The sequence below is a fragment of the Anomaloglossus baeobatrachus genome, chromosome 1 (genome assembly GCF_048569485.1).
Source record: "Anomaloglossus baeobatrachus isolate aAnoBae1 chromosome 1, aAnoBae1.hap1, whole genome shotgun sequence".
Lineage (NCBI taxonomy): Eukaryota > Metazoa > Chordata > Amphibia > Anura > Aromobatidae > Anomaloglossus > Anomaloglossus baeobatrachus.
The window spans coordinates 674,693,131-674,710,952 of NC_134353.1; the positions used below are offsets into that span (position 1 = coordinate 674,693,131).

Sequence of the window (17,822 nt, forward strand, 5' to 3'; positions counted from 1 at the left end):
TTTAAAGGGAATCTGTCAGCAACTCCTTGCTATGTAATCTGAGGACAGCATAATGTAGATGCTGAGACAGGGACTTCAGTGATGTGTCACTTATTAGGCTGTGTGCTGTTGTTTACTTACAATGAATGTTTTATCACCTGGAGATAATCACTGCCAGGACTACAGCTCTCATGTGCCTTATTATGACCACACCTCCTTTTCTGATTAGCAGCTTACTGTCAATAGACAATGTACCCAGAAAGCTGTGGTGTGGGCAGGGTTAGCTTTCTGAGCTCTAGTATATGCTACAACTAAGAACTCTGTGTCACAACTGATGCACCTAGTAAACTAAGTGATACATCACTGGAATAAGGGTCTCTTTCCCTACATTATGCTGCTCTCAGATAAAGCCCCAAAACCTGGTGACCTTCTCCCTTTAAATTTGGATAGTTGTATTCTTTATGAAGGCAAAGTCATTTGTATTCTAAAAACTATGGCCCAAATTAATTTGTCTTTTTTAAGTCACTTTTTTTTGTCTTAAGTTATTCTATGATGTCTATTGTGCAAAATTAATCAAAATGTCAAACTCAGTTGAGGAATTTTGCTTAAAATAAAAAAGGGCTTCTTCTTGTAAATTAACCTTTTTAATTTTCATTTTTTGCAACAAGTTACATCTTTTTCAAATGTCAAAAAATTTAACTATTGGGGAACATGATTAAAAGTAAAGGCTGCTTTACACATTACAATTTCTCGTGCGATCGCATTTGCGATCGCACCCGCCCCCATCGTTTGTGCAGCACGGGCAATTTGTTGCCCGTGTCGCACAATGTTGTAACCCCCCGTCACACATACTTACCTTCCAAACGAACTCGCTGTAGGCTGCGAACATCCACTTCCTGAAGGGGGAGGGACATTCAACGTCACAGCGACGTCACACAGCGGCCGGCCAATAGAAGCGGAGGGGCGGAGATGAGCGTGATGTAAACATCCCACCCACCTCCTTCTTTCAGCATTGCCGGTGGGACGCAGGTAAGCTGCAGTTCATCGTTCCCGGGGTGTCACACGGAGCGATGTGTGCTGCCTCGGGAATGACGAACAACAGGACGTTCGATTTTTAGAAAATGAGCAACGTGACAACGATGAACGAGAAGGTGAGTATTTCTGCTCGTTCATAGCTGTCACACGCTACGATATCACTAATGAGGCCGGATGTGCGTCACTTACGACGTGACCCTGACGACATCTCGTTAGATATATCGTAGCGTATAATGCCCGCTAATGTGAGGGGGTGACTGAGATAGAGTTGAGCCAAGTTTTGAAACATTTACAAAATCGTAATTGATGAGTCAATCGAAAATATCTGAAATCATTAAACTGCCCATAAAGAAGGAAAAAAACAAAACATAAAAAAACAGGTGAGCACATATAATATGGGAGCAAATAGAATAATGAACTTAGGCAAATAAAAAAAGAGGCAAAAATACATAAAACTAAAAACACACAGGAATAAAGGCAACATTGAATTGACTTTATAGTTCAACATGAAATGTTATTTTTCCTTTTTTATAACATATCATAAAAGAAATGAAAAAAAATGTTAGTGGGACATTAAATTTCCTTAAAGTGGGTAGATTTAGCATTATTTTTATAAATATGTAGTGGACATGATTTTGTACCTCTTACGAACATATAAGTATTGCAGGTTCTTCTTATTTTTAGTACAGCCTTCCTCACAGACTGCACAGCTTTCCTAGTCTCAAAATGGTAACTAATGGAGGAGTATGTGGCCAGAGCCATCATCCTCCTTCAACTGACCAGCAGCTTTCCCATGTACTGTGTATTACAATTGGAGGAGATCGTCTTAGGCTATGTGCGCACTAGAAAAGTGATTTTTCTCAAGAAAATTTCTTGAGAAACTTCTGGGAGTTGAAGATTACCGCACCTGCGGTAAAAAAGCGCACCAAAACCGAGGGAAAAACGCATGCGTTTTTGCCGCGGTTTTGCCGCAGGTTGATCCCTGCGGTTTTTTATGCTGTAACTGCAATAAATAATATAGATAATAGATAGATAATCGATAGATAGACAGATAATGGATAGAGGGAAAGATGGATAGATGAATAGATAGATAGATAGATAATAGATGAGAAAGACATATATAATGTCCCACCTCCCTGCATATTCTAAGCTGGCACCCTTTAGTGACTTTCATGTGGCACTAAAGGGTGCTTAGCCTTGTATCTAGCCAAAAAATAAATAAATAATTAAAAAAAAACGACGTGTGGTCCCCCATATCTTTTGTAGCCAGCTAGGGTAAAGCAGACGGCTGCAGCCTGCAGACCACAGCTGGCAGCTTTACCTTGGCTGGTAATCCAAAACAGAGGGCACCCCACGTTGTTATTTTATATTAAATAAGTAATTTAAAACAAAAAACGTGGGGTCCCCCCCAAACTGGATCACCAGTCAAGGTAAAGCAGACAGCTGTGGTCTGGTATTCTCAGACTAGGGAGGTCCACCATTATTGGACACTCTCCAGCCTAAAAATAGCAGGCCACAGCCACCCCAGAAGTGGCGCATCCATTAGACGTACCAATCCTAGCGCTTTGCCCCAACTCATCCCATTGCCCTGGTGCGGTGGCAAACAGGGTAATATATGGGGTTGATGCCAGATGTGTAATGTTACCTGGCATCAGGCCCTGGGGTTAGTGATGTCAAGCCTTTATCAGATACCTGACATCACAAACCCAGTCAGTAAGAAATAAAAAATAGACAACAAAAAAAGTTTTATTTTAAAAAACACTGCCCAAAACATTCCTTCTTTCACCAATTTATTGAAAAGAACAATCAATTCCAGGTCCAGTGTAATCCAATAAAGGGGTCCCACGACGATCCATACCATAGTCACTGCCCCAGTCAATGAAGAACAAAATGTTCCCCATTTGCTGGGAGAGTTGTGCAGTGACCTGAGCTAACATCAATAGGTCAGCCCAGGTCACTGCAGGGGATGACGAGCGCTGCTGTCAGGAGGTTAGCGAGGTACATTACCTGCTGTGATGATCTCCTGCTCTCCTGACATCAGCGCTGTCACTGACTTCTATGCCCGCCGCGTTCTCAGCAGTATCATGAAAGCCCATGATATCAGCGCTAGTCACAGTCTCGGGCCGCCGGCGAGACGGGCATAGAAGACAGTGACAGCGCTGACGTCAGGAGAGCAGGAGATCGTCACTGCAGGTAATGATCTCATCTAACCTCGTCATCCCTGTGGCTGCCAGCACTACAGCGAGAGAAGCTGCTGATACTGCAGTGCGGGCAGCCGCGGGGCTGGAGCGCGACACAGACGGCAAGGGCACCCGACGGAGGTCACACGGAAGTGCTTCCGTGCGGCGTTCAGGGAGTGTGATGTGTGTGTTTACTCTCTGCTCCGCTTCCTCTTCCTGTCATAATGACATCACTTCCCTGCAAAACGCAGGCAGTGATGAACATTACCGCAGGTAAACCGCGGCTATCCCAAGGGTATACCGCACATCATTTGCTACCTGCATTTTGCGATTACATTACAGTGAATGGAGTGAAATACCACAGGTACCTGTGGAAAAGAAGTGACATGCACATATTCTCAAGAAATGTTCTCAAGAAATTCTGCAGAAAGAATTTTATTGAGAAAAAAACTCAGTGTGCACACAGCTATTTTTTTTCCCATAGGTTTTGCTGGGAAATGTCTGCAGAAAGATTACAAACATTTCTCAAGAAATTTCTGCAGCAAAACCGCAGGTAAAACCGCAGGTAAAAACACAATATGCGCACAGGGCATAAGGGGTACTTTGCACACTAAGACATCGCAGCTGTGATGTCGGTGGGGTCAAATTGAAAGTGACGCACATCCGGCATCGCTGTCGATATCGTAGTGTGTAAAACGTTTTTGATACAATTAACTAGCGCAAAAGCGTCGTAATCGTATCATCGGTGTAGTGTGTGACATTTTTATAATTGCGCGGCAGCGACGGTACGATGTGTGAGAAGCCGCAGGAGCGAGGAACATCAGCTTACCTGCGTCACCGCGGCTCACGCCGGCTATGCGGATGGACGGAGGTGGGTGGGATGTTTACGTCACGCTCATCTCCGCCCCTCCGCTTCTATTGGTCACCTGCCGTGTGACGTCGCTGTGACGCTGAACGACCCACCCCCTTAGGAAGGAGGCTGTTCGCCGGCCAGAGCGACGTCGCAGGGCAGCTGAGTGCATGTGAAGCTGCTGTAGCGATAATGTTCGCTACAGCAGCGATCACAAGATATCGCTGCTGCGACGGGGGCGGGGACTATCGCGCTCGGCATCGCAAGCATCGGCTTGCGATGTCGTAGTGTGTAAAGTATCCCTAAGGCCCTTTTTCAGAAGTCAGTGATTCTGGTACGTATGTGCTAGTTTTTATATGTGCCAGAATCCCTGACATACGCAGACCCATTATAATCAATGGGTCTGCGCACACATCAGTAATTTTTCACTGACCGTGTCTCCGTGTGGAGTACACGCATATCAGTTTTTTTCTGGCACCACTGATGTCACACAGACCACACTATGATGGGATCGGTGAAACACGTACCAGAAAAAAACATACATTGAAAATAAAAAGCTTTATCAACTCACCCGTCTCCAGCAACGCTGTGTTCGGCAGCTGCTCTCTGTTTCTTCCTGGCCGACTCATTATGGCATGCATATGCATGTATGCAGCCACAGTCGACCCAGAAGTAGCTGCAGAGGTGAGAGACAACGGCGGCTGGAGGCAGCAGGGCCGGAGAGTTCAGCACCACGGACAGCAGGAGCAAGGACAGGTGAGTATACGTCCATGTGCAATCAAGGAGTACAAATCACGTATCACAGATTGCACATGGACAACCCACGTGTGCCGTGAATCATGGCACATGGAGGGACATAGGTGTTTTTAACACGTCAGTGAAAAACGTTTTCACTGACATGTGAAATAAGCCTTACAGGTCTCGTCTTACGGCCGTTTCGTGCCCCAAGGGTACTTCTAAAAGTCCTGTAGAAGTGCCCTTGGGGCATAAGACAGCTATACTCTGTATGGACTGCATTTTCTAATACAACCTGCTGTGTTTTTAAGTTGACACAATGAACCTGAGTTTTTACGCAATGGTGAGTGCCACTACTATGTTTTTCTTCTCTCTTGTCATGAACTTTTATGTACTCCACAATTTTTGTAGTGTACTTCACAATTTATGTAGTGTGCACCACCTAGAAGCATGTTAATTAAAATTTACACACCTGTGTGCCTACTGCTCATCCTCCACACATTCAGGTGGTTGACGATTCACTTCAGTGGGGAAGAACCTTTCTTGTGTTTGCCTTTGCCCATCTCTACAGCTCTAGATAACGTCCTAGTGATATTTTCATTTGATGTCTTAGTTAATTCACAATAAAGCATCAGAATGTTTTTTACATTCAAATACATTATCGGTTATGAACATACCCTGTACAAATATTTGGTAATGTTTTCATATAGCTGGTTCTATAACTTGATGCCTTTTTTTGGGTTAATTCAAGAAGCACAATTATTTTAATAAATGAGAAATAATACGTTAATTTACTCTTTAGATAGGACATCGTGATTTTGATGTTGAAAAGCGACTTCGGAGAGATCTAAAGAGGACTCACGCTTTGCTGGCTGATCTGCAACTTCTTTTGGCCTCCATGGGAGACTCAGGACCTCCCGTAGATCGGGGAGAACTTGAAAGAGTTCACGTACAGGTGAGATTTGAAAGTATTAAATAGACTAACTCAATACTTCTGATGGATATTGTAGTATAGTTATATTTATTGCTACTTAATCTCACCCACATATTAAACAAACTCAAGACTGAAATAGACAGGACATATTAAAAAGTTATTACAGCTGGAAGAATGGATTGGTTCCATGGAAAAAAAAATATGTTAAATAAGGTTGCAAAACACTCATTGAGCGGTAAAGCACTCATCACTAAAAATAAAGAAAACCAAAGTGACTTACAGAACATAGCAAAAAAATTTAACTTGACTTAATGAAAATGAAGTGATAACATTAACGGAAAAGTTAATTTGTAAATCTAGTGAAATTATATTGCATTTATAGGTATTTTACTTATGGATAAGCCACTATTCATAACTTTGAGGCCTATGACCTTTAGTATTCTTGTTCTATTCATCAATTCGATCTTATCCATTTTCCTACCCATGGCACCTGATCTTTTATCCCATCTGCCTTGGCCTTTGTGCTTAAAGCCAAAACATTTTACACAAGGTCACCTGTTAACAGAATTGAAAATGGCAGCAGAGACAGTTTCCCTGCTTGGTTTACAGAAATTTCAATGACTATCATCGAGCTGATATGGTAGAATTATTGGTTATGGTATTACTTTTTGTATATGTCAGATCACTTATTTAATAAAAATAAAAAAAAATTCACAATGGTCTAAATGCTTGCATAAAAGCAAAGTTTAAAATGAAGGGCTATAGGGGTGAGCCATGATATCAATTATTGTGAATGGCAGCTCCTGTGTTTTTCACTTTATATAGAAGTGTTGCTTGTCATTGTTATCATGATATTGAGTTTATAGAAAAATACAGTGCTGAATATGAATTAGTACTCCCCATATGAAAAGTAAAATTTGAAACAATATCTAACTGAAAACAAAAAGTTTCCAATATTTTGACAAGATTGAGTTTGATCAATCATTTTTTGAACTCATAATCTGAAAATAAGGCTAATAATCTGACTTTTGTTACATTTTCAGTGTTACTAAAATTACTTAATGCAAAAATGAATACAGCTCACATCAAGAACAACTACATCTAGTATTTTGTAAGACCATAGACTGTACCAAATCTTCTAAGCTTTGAATGAAGACGTTGGCAACATTTTGCAACATCTGTTTTTGAAATCAAGATACCAGCAATGAAATGTAGCTCCCAGACACCAGCAACACTCACGCAGCCCTACCTAAGGACATCACCACCACCATATTTCACTGTGGGCACCATATATTTAGAAAAATTAATTTGGAAAAAAGTATGATGCCTACAGTGAAACATGGTGGTGGTAGTGTCCTTATGTGGGCCAGCATGAGTGCTGCTTTTGTCAAGGAGATACATTTCACTAATGATATCATGCGTTCACAGATGTACTAATCTGTAATGAAAGAGTAGATGCTACCATCACTCTGTGCCCTTGGTAGATGTGCACTTATCCTACATAACAATGATCAAAAACAAACATCTGCTGTGCTCCTGATTGAGAACGTGATTCTACAATGTGAATGAAAGTGATTCTACGGCCAAGTATGTCTTCTGATCTGAACCCAACCTAACACATGAGGAGACAAGTTGAGTATCACACGCTATCCAAAATCCATACTCTAAAAGAGGTCGTTCTTGAAGAATAGAAAAAGATAGATATTGCAGTATGTCACCAACATGTTCATTCCACACCTAGAAGACTAAGGGGTACTTTACACGCAGCGACATCGCTAGCATTTGCTAGCGATGTCGAGTGCTATTGCACCCACCCCCGTCGCACGGCCGATATGTGGTGATCGCTGCTGTAGCGAACATTATCGGTACGGCAGCGTCACACACACATACCTGCTCTACGACATTGCTGTGACCGGCGAACCGCCTCCTTTCTAAGGGGGCGGTTCGTTCAGCGTCACAGCGATGTCACAGCAGCGTCAGTGAACCGCCGCCCAATAGAAATGGAGGAGAGGAGATGAGCGGCCGGAACATGCCGCCCACCTCCTTACTTCCTCCTTTTCCGGTGGACGCAGGTAAGGAGATGTTTGTCGTTCCAGCGGCGTCACACACAGCGGTGTGTGCTGCCGCAGGAACGACAAACAACATCGTACCTGCAGCAGCACCGATATTATGGAAATGAATGACGTGTCAACAAGCAACGGTTTTGCACGTTTTTTGCTTGTTGATCGTCGCTCATTTGTGTTACACGCTGCGATGTCGCTACCGGTGCCAGATGTACGTCACTAACAACGTGACCTCGTCGATATATTGGCAGCGATGTCGCAGTGTGTAAAGTACACATTAATGCTGTCTTTTAAAATCATAGAGGTCATACATACAGTAATACTAGATCTAGTAGTTTTTGATGTGAGGTGTATTCATTTTTGCATTAACCAATTTGAGTAAAACTGAACACTTTAAATTAAAGGCTGTAATATTGACCTTACTTTCATGTTGTGGGTTAAAAAAATGTTCGCTGAAATACAGCCTTTTCAAAATATTGGAAATTGTTCTTGTGTTCAGTGAGATATTGATTAAAATCTTACTATTCATAGGGCATGTACTCATTAATCCAGAGCCTTGTACATATGTACAGAACAGGAAGTGTGCGTCTAGCATAAGGGTTCGCTCACACTAGTGTATAACTCCACAGGTGGACGGCCATTGGAACCTCCAGCTGTGCCCACAATTTACCTGAGTGACGTCAAAGCTAATCGCACGGCTCAGTCTCTGTCTGAGCTGAGTATCAAAATTTGGGAGGTCCGCATGCTGTTTTTTAAAATTATTTATTTAAATAATGAATAAAAAGCCGCATGCGGTTCCTCTCATTTTCATACACAGCCAAGATAAGTGCACGGCTGAGAGCTGTATGCTTTATCTGTGCTGGGTATCATACTATGGGGGGACTCTACATCAATTTTTTTAATTAATTAATTAATTTATTTATTTACGTTTACTGTATGATATAGACCTGTGATTTGAAGCATCAGAAATGCTTCACGGACTTTCCCTTGTTGCAGAGTTTTGTGACATGTTCTGTGTCAGAGTCTCACTTTGTCTTGTGGGACTCTGCAAATTAAATGAATTCCCTTTTTTTCGGAGAGGAGAGGCTTAAGTCCAGCAGTTCCGGACTCCTGGCCAGCTGTACCTGGTGGGGACCACGCCCAGGTTATATAAATACCCTCTATGTCCACCAAAGGGTGCCATTTATTTTCTATCATTAGGAAGCTTGGCCAGGAGGTGAAAGGAACTGTTATTTACTCTCTCAGTTGTTCTGTTGGCTGCAGCATTGGAGTTTGCTGCAGCATTCTCAGGTGTGTTTGTTCTCGTTTGGAAGTTCCCCAGTAGCCTGTTTCTTCCCCCAATGATATTATTTTATGTTTTCTCCCCTCATGCACCTTTTGTGGCGCCTTTGTGTGTGGTTGCCATGTGTACGAGCAGGTTTTGTTGTTGTCGTTGTTACCCCTGTTTGTTCATATTCGTTGGTGGGGTGGTGACTCCTGTTCTTTCTTATTCCTCCAATGTGGTGGGTTGTACAGGTGGGTCATAACATCAGGGATGAGGACAGGAGATTGGGCCTAGGGTGGTGACCTGGACCTCTCTACTATCGAGGGTACCTCCAGGATTAGGGTGAGCACAGGGGCCGCAGCTTTAGGGCCAGTATAGGCTCCCCTGGGTTCACCTAAGTCTCTCAGTTACATGCTGTCACTTAGCGTGGGAGTGCATCTTACTTCAACCAATCACAGACGCCAGTGGGCAGGGAAAGCAGTGCATGTGCAGTGAAGGATAATGAGCAGCCCCGTAAGTGAAGAAAAGGCCACGAGAGCAGTTACTTCCACATTGGAGCCTCGGTAAGTATGAAGGGCTTGCTTCATTCTTATTTTCTTTATTTTTCCTTTATTTTTTTTACTTCTTGAGTTGCCAGAACTGGATCAATACTCGGTATTCCCTGAGAATTCAAGGCTCGGCACTTGGGTATGTTTGAAACCGCGCGGATCCGGACTTTGACAGTTCGGGTCCGCCCATCATTAAACAAGAGGTACATTTCTGATGACACATTCCCTTTAAAGTGATAGGACATTTCTGAATTCTTGAACTTGACATGATAAGATTAACTTTCCAGTTATCTAACTTCCATTAGTAATAACACAGATATGGAACATATCCTAGGAAAGCAAATACAAAATTTCTATTGTTATTACAAAAGCAAGTATATATCAATTATTATTATAATTGTGGCCATTTGTAGACATATGATGGGTATTTACTATGGTTGTGCTGTAAATAAAATTGATAACAGAAATTGTATGTATATGTTTTGTATTGCCATGGGCCATGCAAAATTAGCTCTTATCTGATCTGCCAAAAGAGAGCGTCCAAGAGAATTGAAAAATGAATGTACCAATGGGCCCTTTGCCATGTCCTGTTGTGTTAACGGTAATAAATATGCTCAATCTGCTACTGCACAGCTTGCCTCACTCTTCATGCCATCCCATCCCACTTACAAACTGATCTGTGCTTCAGTGTTTAGATGGCATGTGTTCAGCTAAGGAGCTTACTATTGTGGCCACTGCAAAGATTAGAACTGTCCGTAATCCCTACAACAGTTTGTTTTGTTCTACTCTAAAAATAAACACCGTGAAAAATAAACCAGAATGGAAAGTGACCACGTAGGGAAAGCCAGCGAAATGTAACACAGCTGTCTCCGCAACTGTGTGCCAAAATTCCAACGTTCAATGGGAAAAAATGTAACTAAGAACGTTTTGCACGCTAATTGCTTTGTAGTAAATCATAATGTAATAAATTACACTTTCTTCTAAGATGTAAGTCGGTAAAGTGTTATCAACTCAAACCAATGAGATGTAATATTTTATTATACTGTAATTATATTAGGAAAAAATGTCTTTTTTTTATTTTTAATTTTTAATGAAAACTTGTATCACTTCTGTCTATGGGCTAGGCTTGGATTTGAAGCCTAGCCCTATTCACAATATGGACACAGCTCACAGACCAGACCTAGGCCTCAGACAGAGTGGCACCATTTATGGAATAAAAGCAGACCCTGCCTTCTAAATTAAACTTAGCATTGAAATATAGCACTAACGGCTAAATATATAATTTTTTATATCTCAGACATTTGCATTTCTCAATTAAATAAGTATTGTAAGGCCTTCAGCATGTAAAAGGGAAAGTAAGATCCAACAGGTGATCTCAAATTTCAGTGCACGAGGAAAGTAGTCCAGAAATGAAGAAAATGAACCCAACACTCAAATATATTCAATCCATTTTGTTGCATTATTCACCTCTTGAACATTTCAGCTTCATCCTAAGCTTTCAAGAGTAAATGAAAGCTTTGGGGTTCTTTTTCTTCTTTCCTATAAAATGAAAGTGCTGACTTGATTCTTCTGTTTTGCTGATAACTAAGATACTGAATGACTGTGTCTATGGAGTGACTATCCTTATGGACCCAGGTGTGTTTATCATGCATCATACAAAATTTGAAATCAAAAGTTCTTTTAAAACTGCATTGACTTGAATTTTATTTCAAGCTATAATAATAATTGCAAAAGTGGAAAAATGCTTCACCCTCTAAAAAGAATCGGTAGAAGTAGTGTAAGATAACACTAAATTAAAGGGCTTCTCCAAGAATGAGGTAAAATTCTTGGGGGGGAAGGGTTAGGGCAGTCAATACAGTAAGCAGGAATATAGGTACAGAGTCATACGTAACGTGCATGTACACTAATGCCCGAAGCCTCACAAATAAGGTGGAGGAATTAGAATGAATATTGTTGGAAGAAAATTATGATATAGTGGTGATATCAGAGACATGGCTGGATGAGAGCTATGACTGGGCTGTTAATTTACAGGGTTATAACCTATTCAGGAATGACCGTACAAATAAGCGAGGGGGAGGTGTGTGTCTATATGTAAAATCATCCTTAAAACCCATCCTGCGTGACAACATATGTGAGGGTACTGAGAATGTAGAGTCCCTATGGGTGGAGATAAGGGGGGGGAGAATGAATAATAAAATACTGATAGGGGTGTGTTATAAGACGCCGAATATTATGGAAGAGGTAGAGAATCTCCTCATAAAGCAAATTGATAAAGCAACGAGTCTCGGGGAGGTAATTATTATGGGGGACTTTAACTATCCTGATATAAATTGGGGAACAGAAACTTGCAGTTCCAGCAAAGGAGATAGATTTTTGATAACAATGAAAGATAATTACCTTTCACAAATGGTACATGACCCCACAAGAGGGGGAGCACTACTAGACCTTGTACTAACCAATAGGCCAGACCGCATATCAAATATACAAGTTGGGGGTTACTTGGGGAATAGTGATCACAAAATAATAAGTTTCCATGTATTCTTTAGTAAGATGTATAGTAGAGGGGCTACAAGGACAATAAACTTCAGGAAAGCAAATTTTAAACGGTTGAGAGATGATCTTAGTGCAATAAACTGGGATGATGTACTAAGTAATAAAAGTACACAAAGCAAATGGGAGACTTTTATGAGCATCCTGAATAGGGCTTGTGCAGAAAATATAGCCTATGGGAACAAACATGCTAGAAATAGGAGGAAACCCCTATGGCTAAATAGAGCTGTAAGGGAAGCAATAAAAGAAAAACAGAAAGCCTTAAAAGAATTAAAGAGGGTAGGTAGTGATGAGACATTATATAATTATAGAAAATTAAATAAAATATGTAAAAAGCAAACTAAGTTAGCTAAGTTTGAGACAGAGAGACTCATTGCGAGAGAAAGTAAAAATAATCCTAAAATATTCTTTAACTACATAAACAGTAAAAAACTGAAAAGCGATAGTGTTGGCTCCCTTAAAAATAGTCTTGGTGAAATGGTGGAAGGGGATGAGGGTAAAGCCAACCTGCTGAATGACTTTTTTTCTACGGTTTTTATACAAGAAAATGCCATGGCAGATGACATGACCAGTGATACCATAAATTCACCCTTGAATATTACCTGCTTAACCCAGCAGGAAGTACGCCGCCGCCTCGAAATCACTAAGGTTGACAAATCTCCGGGCCCGGATGGCATACACCCCAGAGTACTACAGGAATTGAGTTCTGTGATAGATAGACCATTATTTTTAATCTTCTCAGATTCCTTAATAACAGGGTCGGTACCGCAGGACTGGCGCATAGCAAATGTGGTGCCAATATTCAAAAAGGGGACAAAAACTGAGCCGGGAAATTATAGGCCGGTAAGTTTAACCCCTACGGTTGGTAAAATCCTTGAGGGTTTCTTGAGAGATGGTATACTGGAGTATCTCAAGAAAAATAACCTTATGACAGAGTATCAACATGGGTTTATGAGGGATCGATCCTGTCAAACTAATTTGATCAGCTTCTATGAAGAGGTAAGTTCAAGCCTGGACCAGGGAAATGCAGTGGATGTTGTGTATATGGACTTTTCAAAAGCTTTTGATACGGTGCCACACAAAAGGTTGGTACATAAAATGAGAATAATGGGGATAGGGGAAAATATGTGTAACTGGGTTAAAAACTGGCTCAGTGATAGGAAACAAAGGGTGGTTATTAATGGTACGTACTCGGACTGGGTCTCAGTTCATAGTGGGGTACCACAGGGGTCAGTATTGGGCCCGCTTCTTTTCAACATATTTATAAATGACCTTGTTGGGGGCATGCGGAGTAGAATTTCAATATTTGCAGATGATACTAAACTCTGCAGGGTAATCAATACAGAGGAGGATAATTTTATATTACAGGGAGATTTATGTAAATTGGAGGATTGGGCTGAGAAGTGGCAATTGAAGTTTAATGTAGATAAATGTAAGGTCATGCACTTGGGTAGAGGAAATAACATTTATGATTATGTACTTAATTGTAGAACACTGGGTAAAACAGACACAGAAAAAGACTTGCGTGTATGGGTGGATGGTAAACTTCACTTTAGTGGACAGTGTCAGGCAGCTGCTGCCAGGGCTAATAAAATAATGGGATGTATTAAAAGAGGTATAAGTGTTCATGAAAAAAATATAGTTCTACCCCTGTACAAGTCACTAGTGCGACCGCACTTAGAATACTGTGTACAATTCTGGTCACCGATATATAAGAAGGACATAGCTGAACTGGAGAGGGTGCAGAGAAGAGCCATCAAGATTATTAGAGGAATGGGTGGGCTGCAATACCAAGACAGGTTATTAAACTTGGGGTTATTTAGTTTGGAAAAACGAAGGCTTAGGGGGGATCTAATCACAATGTATAAATATATGAGGGGACAGTACAGAGACCTTTCCAAAGATCTTTTTACACCTAGGCCTGCGACTGGAACACGGGGGCATCCGCTACGTCTTGAGGAAAGAAGGTTTAATCATAATCACAGACGAGGATTCTTTACTGTACGAGCAGTGAGACTATGGAACTCTCTGCCGCATGATGTTGTAATGAGTGATTCACTACTAACATTTAAGCAGAGCCTGGACGCCTTTCTTGAAAAATTTAATATTACCAGTTATGTATATTAGATTTTATGACAGGGTATTGATCCAGGGAACTAGTCTGATTGCCGGATGTGGAGTCAGGAAGGAAATTTTTTCCCCATTGGAACTTGTTTGCCACATTGGGGTTTTTTTGCCTTCCTCTGGATCAACATGTTAGGCTACGGGTTGAACTAGATGGACTTAGAGTCTCCCTTCAACCTTAAAAACTATGATACTATGATACTATGAAAATTGCGACCCTGATATAACTCAAACTGCTGCCCATCGTAGTCAAGCGTCAGTAGGTTCAGCAGACTGAAGATATACAGCTCCTGTGTTTCAACTCACAAGATCTGTATCACATACCTCAGTTGACTGCTGGTTCTGATGTGTGAAGAAATATCTTAACATTGTGCTTAATGAGAAGATCAGTCTCTTCAGTCCCTTCCTCCATCTGACAGCTTTATAGCAGTACATGGAGCAGAAGCTGCGCTCAAATGGAAAAAATAAACATTGAAGAGAATAAACCTAAACATCCTGGAGATATACCCTTATTGTTCTCAATGACAAAGAAATATATTTATTCCCATGTTATCCTGACTGAGGTATGTGTAATACAGCGCTGGTCAGATAACACAAAGGTATTGGCAGCTATATATCTTCAGTCTGCAGCCCATACCTACATGTGACCAGGACGTGCTTAAGTTTAAATTACACCATGGATGCCATTTTATCTCCGGGTGCGCCCCCTCGGTTGGGGGTAAGTTTACCCCCCAAAAAAGCAGACCCCCCCCACTTCCCAGGAGACTCATACTCACCAGACCCTGATGTCTGCGTGGCTCCCAGGTCCTCCCTGTGATCTCCGGTCGGTGCTGCACGCCGTCCTACCCTGCTGCTAGCTGACATACTGACACACACAGCAGATCGCAGACACACACAGCAACTCACATACACAGCCGATCCCAGACACACACAGCAAATCACACACACAGCCGATCCCAGGCACACACAGCAAATCACACACACACACACAGCTGATCATACACACACAGCAGATCACACACAGCAGATCGCAGACAACACAGCAGATCACACACACAACAGATCACACACACAGCAGATCACACACACAGCAGACCACACACACAGCAGATCACACACACAGCAGATCGCAGACACACACAGCAGATCGCAGACACACACAGCAGATCGCAGATACACACAGCAGATCGCAGACACACAGCAGATCGCAGACATACACAGCAGATCACACACACAGCAGATCACACACACACCAGATCACACACACACAACAGATCACACACACAGAAGATCGCAGACACACACAGCAGATCGCAGACACACACAGCAGATCGCAGACACACACAGCAGATCGCAGACACACACAGCAGATCGCAGACACACACAGCAGATCGCAGACACACACAGCAGATCGCAGACACACACAGCAGATTGCAGATACACACAGCAGATTGCAGATACACACAGCAGATCGCAGACACACACAGCAGATTACACACACAGCAGATCACACACACAGCCGATCGCAGGCACACACAGCCTCTCACAGATACAGCCGAATGCACACACACACAGCCGATAGCAGAAAAACACAGCATAACGCAGACACACACACAGCCGATCGCAGACACACACAGCAGGTCACACACACAGCAGATCGTAGACACACAGCAGATCACACACACAGCAGATCACACACACACAGATCGCAGACACACACAGCAGATCGCACACACACAAAGCAAATCGCACACACACACAGCAGATTGCACACACACACACACACACACACACACACAGCAGATTACACACACAGGCACCCACAGCAGATCACAGATACACTCAGCCGAACGCAGACACACACACAGCCGAACGCAGACACACACACAGCCGAACGCAGACACACACACAGCCGATCGCAGACACACACACAGCCGATCGCAGACACACACACAGCCGATCGCAGACACACACAGCAGATCACACACACACAGCAGATCACACACACACAGATTGCAGATACACACAGCAGATCACACACACACACACAGTCGATCGCAGGCACACACAGCCGATCACGGATACACACAGCCGAACGCAGACACACACACAGCAGATCGCAGACACACACAGCAGATCACACACACACAGCAGATCGCAGACACACACAGCAGATCGCAGACACACACAGCCGATCGCAGGCACACACAGCCGATCACAGATACTCACAGCCAATCGCAGGCACACAGCAGATCACAGATACACAGCCGATCGCAGGAACACACAGCCAATCACAGACACACACACAGCCGATCGCAGAAAAACACAGCCAATCGCAGACACACACAGCAGATTGCAGACACACACAGCAGATTGCAGACACACACAGCAGATTGCAGACACACACAGCAGATCACACACACACAGCCGATCGCACACACACACAGCCGATCACACGCGCACACATCACATCACATCCAGCGCTTACGGCCGCAGGGAATGATGAGAGCAAGTCACGTGTCCTGCTACAGGTCCTGTTTGTTGCGCTCCACCGCACTGCCTCTCAGGATTCTGCCGACGAGAAGAGATCGGTGTCGCTGGATGTGGTGAGTATGTATGCAATCCAATGTGTGTGCAATCCGATGTTTGTGTGTGAGATATGGTGCGTGTGTGAGATCTGATTGTGTGTGTGTGAGATCTGATGTGTGCGATAGCTACAGGTCCTGCCGCTCAGCATCGGGAGAGTGTAATTACTGGGTGCCGTTGTCTATAATGAAGTGTCCTGCAGTATCTGTAACCTTTTTAGCTGCACGGACACTTCATTATTGATCCACGACTAGGGCTTATTTTCGCGGTAGGGCTTATATTTAAGCCTTGCTCCGAAAATGCTGAAAATCCCTGCTAGGGCTTATTTTTGGGGGAGGGCTTATATTTGGAAAAACACGTTACATGTTGTTCAGTCTGAATCCCTTTAAAAAAAGTCAAAGTAAATTTTGGGTGAAATAGTGTAAATGTAAGTGAATATAAAATCATAAATATTTTGTCCTAATTTGATTTCATTTTGTGCCTCCAATGCACAAGGATATTTACATTATTCAGTGAATAGCTGTTTGCTACTTATAATGGCACACTTGGATACCAGAAGACAGCTAGTATTGGAGATAGTTAATGTTAATGGGATTGGATAAGTTGTCACTTTGTCCAATTAGTGTTTTTACTACGTTGTTGATTTGGTGATAGGTTTTGGAAGAGTAACAACATTTGTAACTTCTGATCATGAAATTGGCACAGTAAAAATAACTATCACTTCAGAAGTACCTTTTCTGCGAAATTATTGCCATTGGAAATAAATTACAACATGGTGATTTCTGTTTCTGCAGAGCATTAGCATTTTTCCTTATGTTGGACGATCTTTCTGACACTGAGAATACATTTGGAAAAGCAGAAACTGACATTGTGCATTTCAAGAAATATGAATGTATATTTTTTTGGACAGGTTCTTTCTCAAACACAAAACTTTAGAAAGACTTGAAGGTATGAATTATGCTTGAAATCCTATG

General features: G+C 42.3%; 1 protein-coding gene across 1 annotated transcript in view; it reads left to right on the top strand.

Annotated features, from left to right (window-relative positions):
- MYO18B (myosin XVIIIB) overlaps positions 1–17,822 on the top strand; it is a 1,019,172-nt gene that overhangs the window by 697,957 nt on the left and 303,393 nt on the right. Inside the window, exon 35 of the mRNA XM_075320057.1 lies at positions 5,582–5,734. Within this exon, the coding sequence (XP_075176172.1) occupies positions 5,582–5,734 (153 nt within the window). The remainder of the gene's footprint in view (positions 1–5,581; positions 5,735–17,822) is intronic.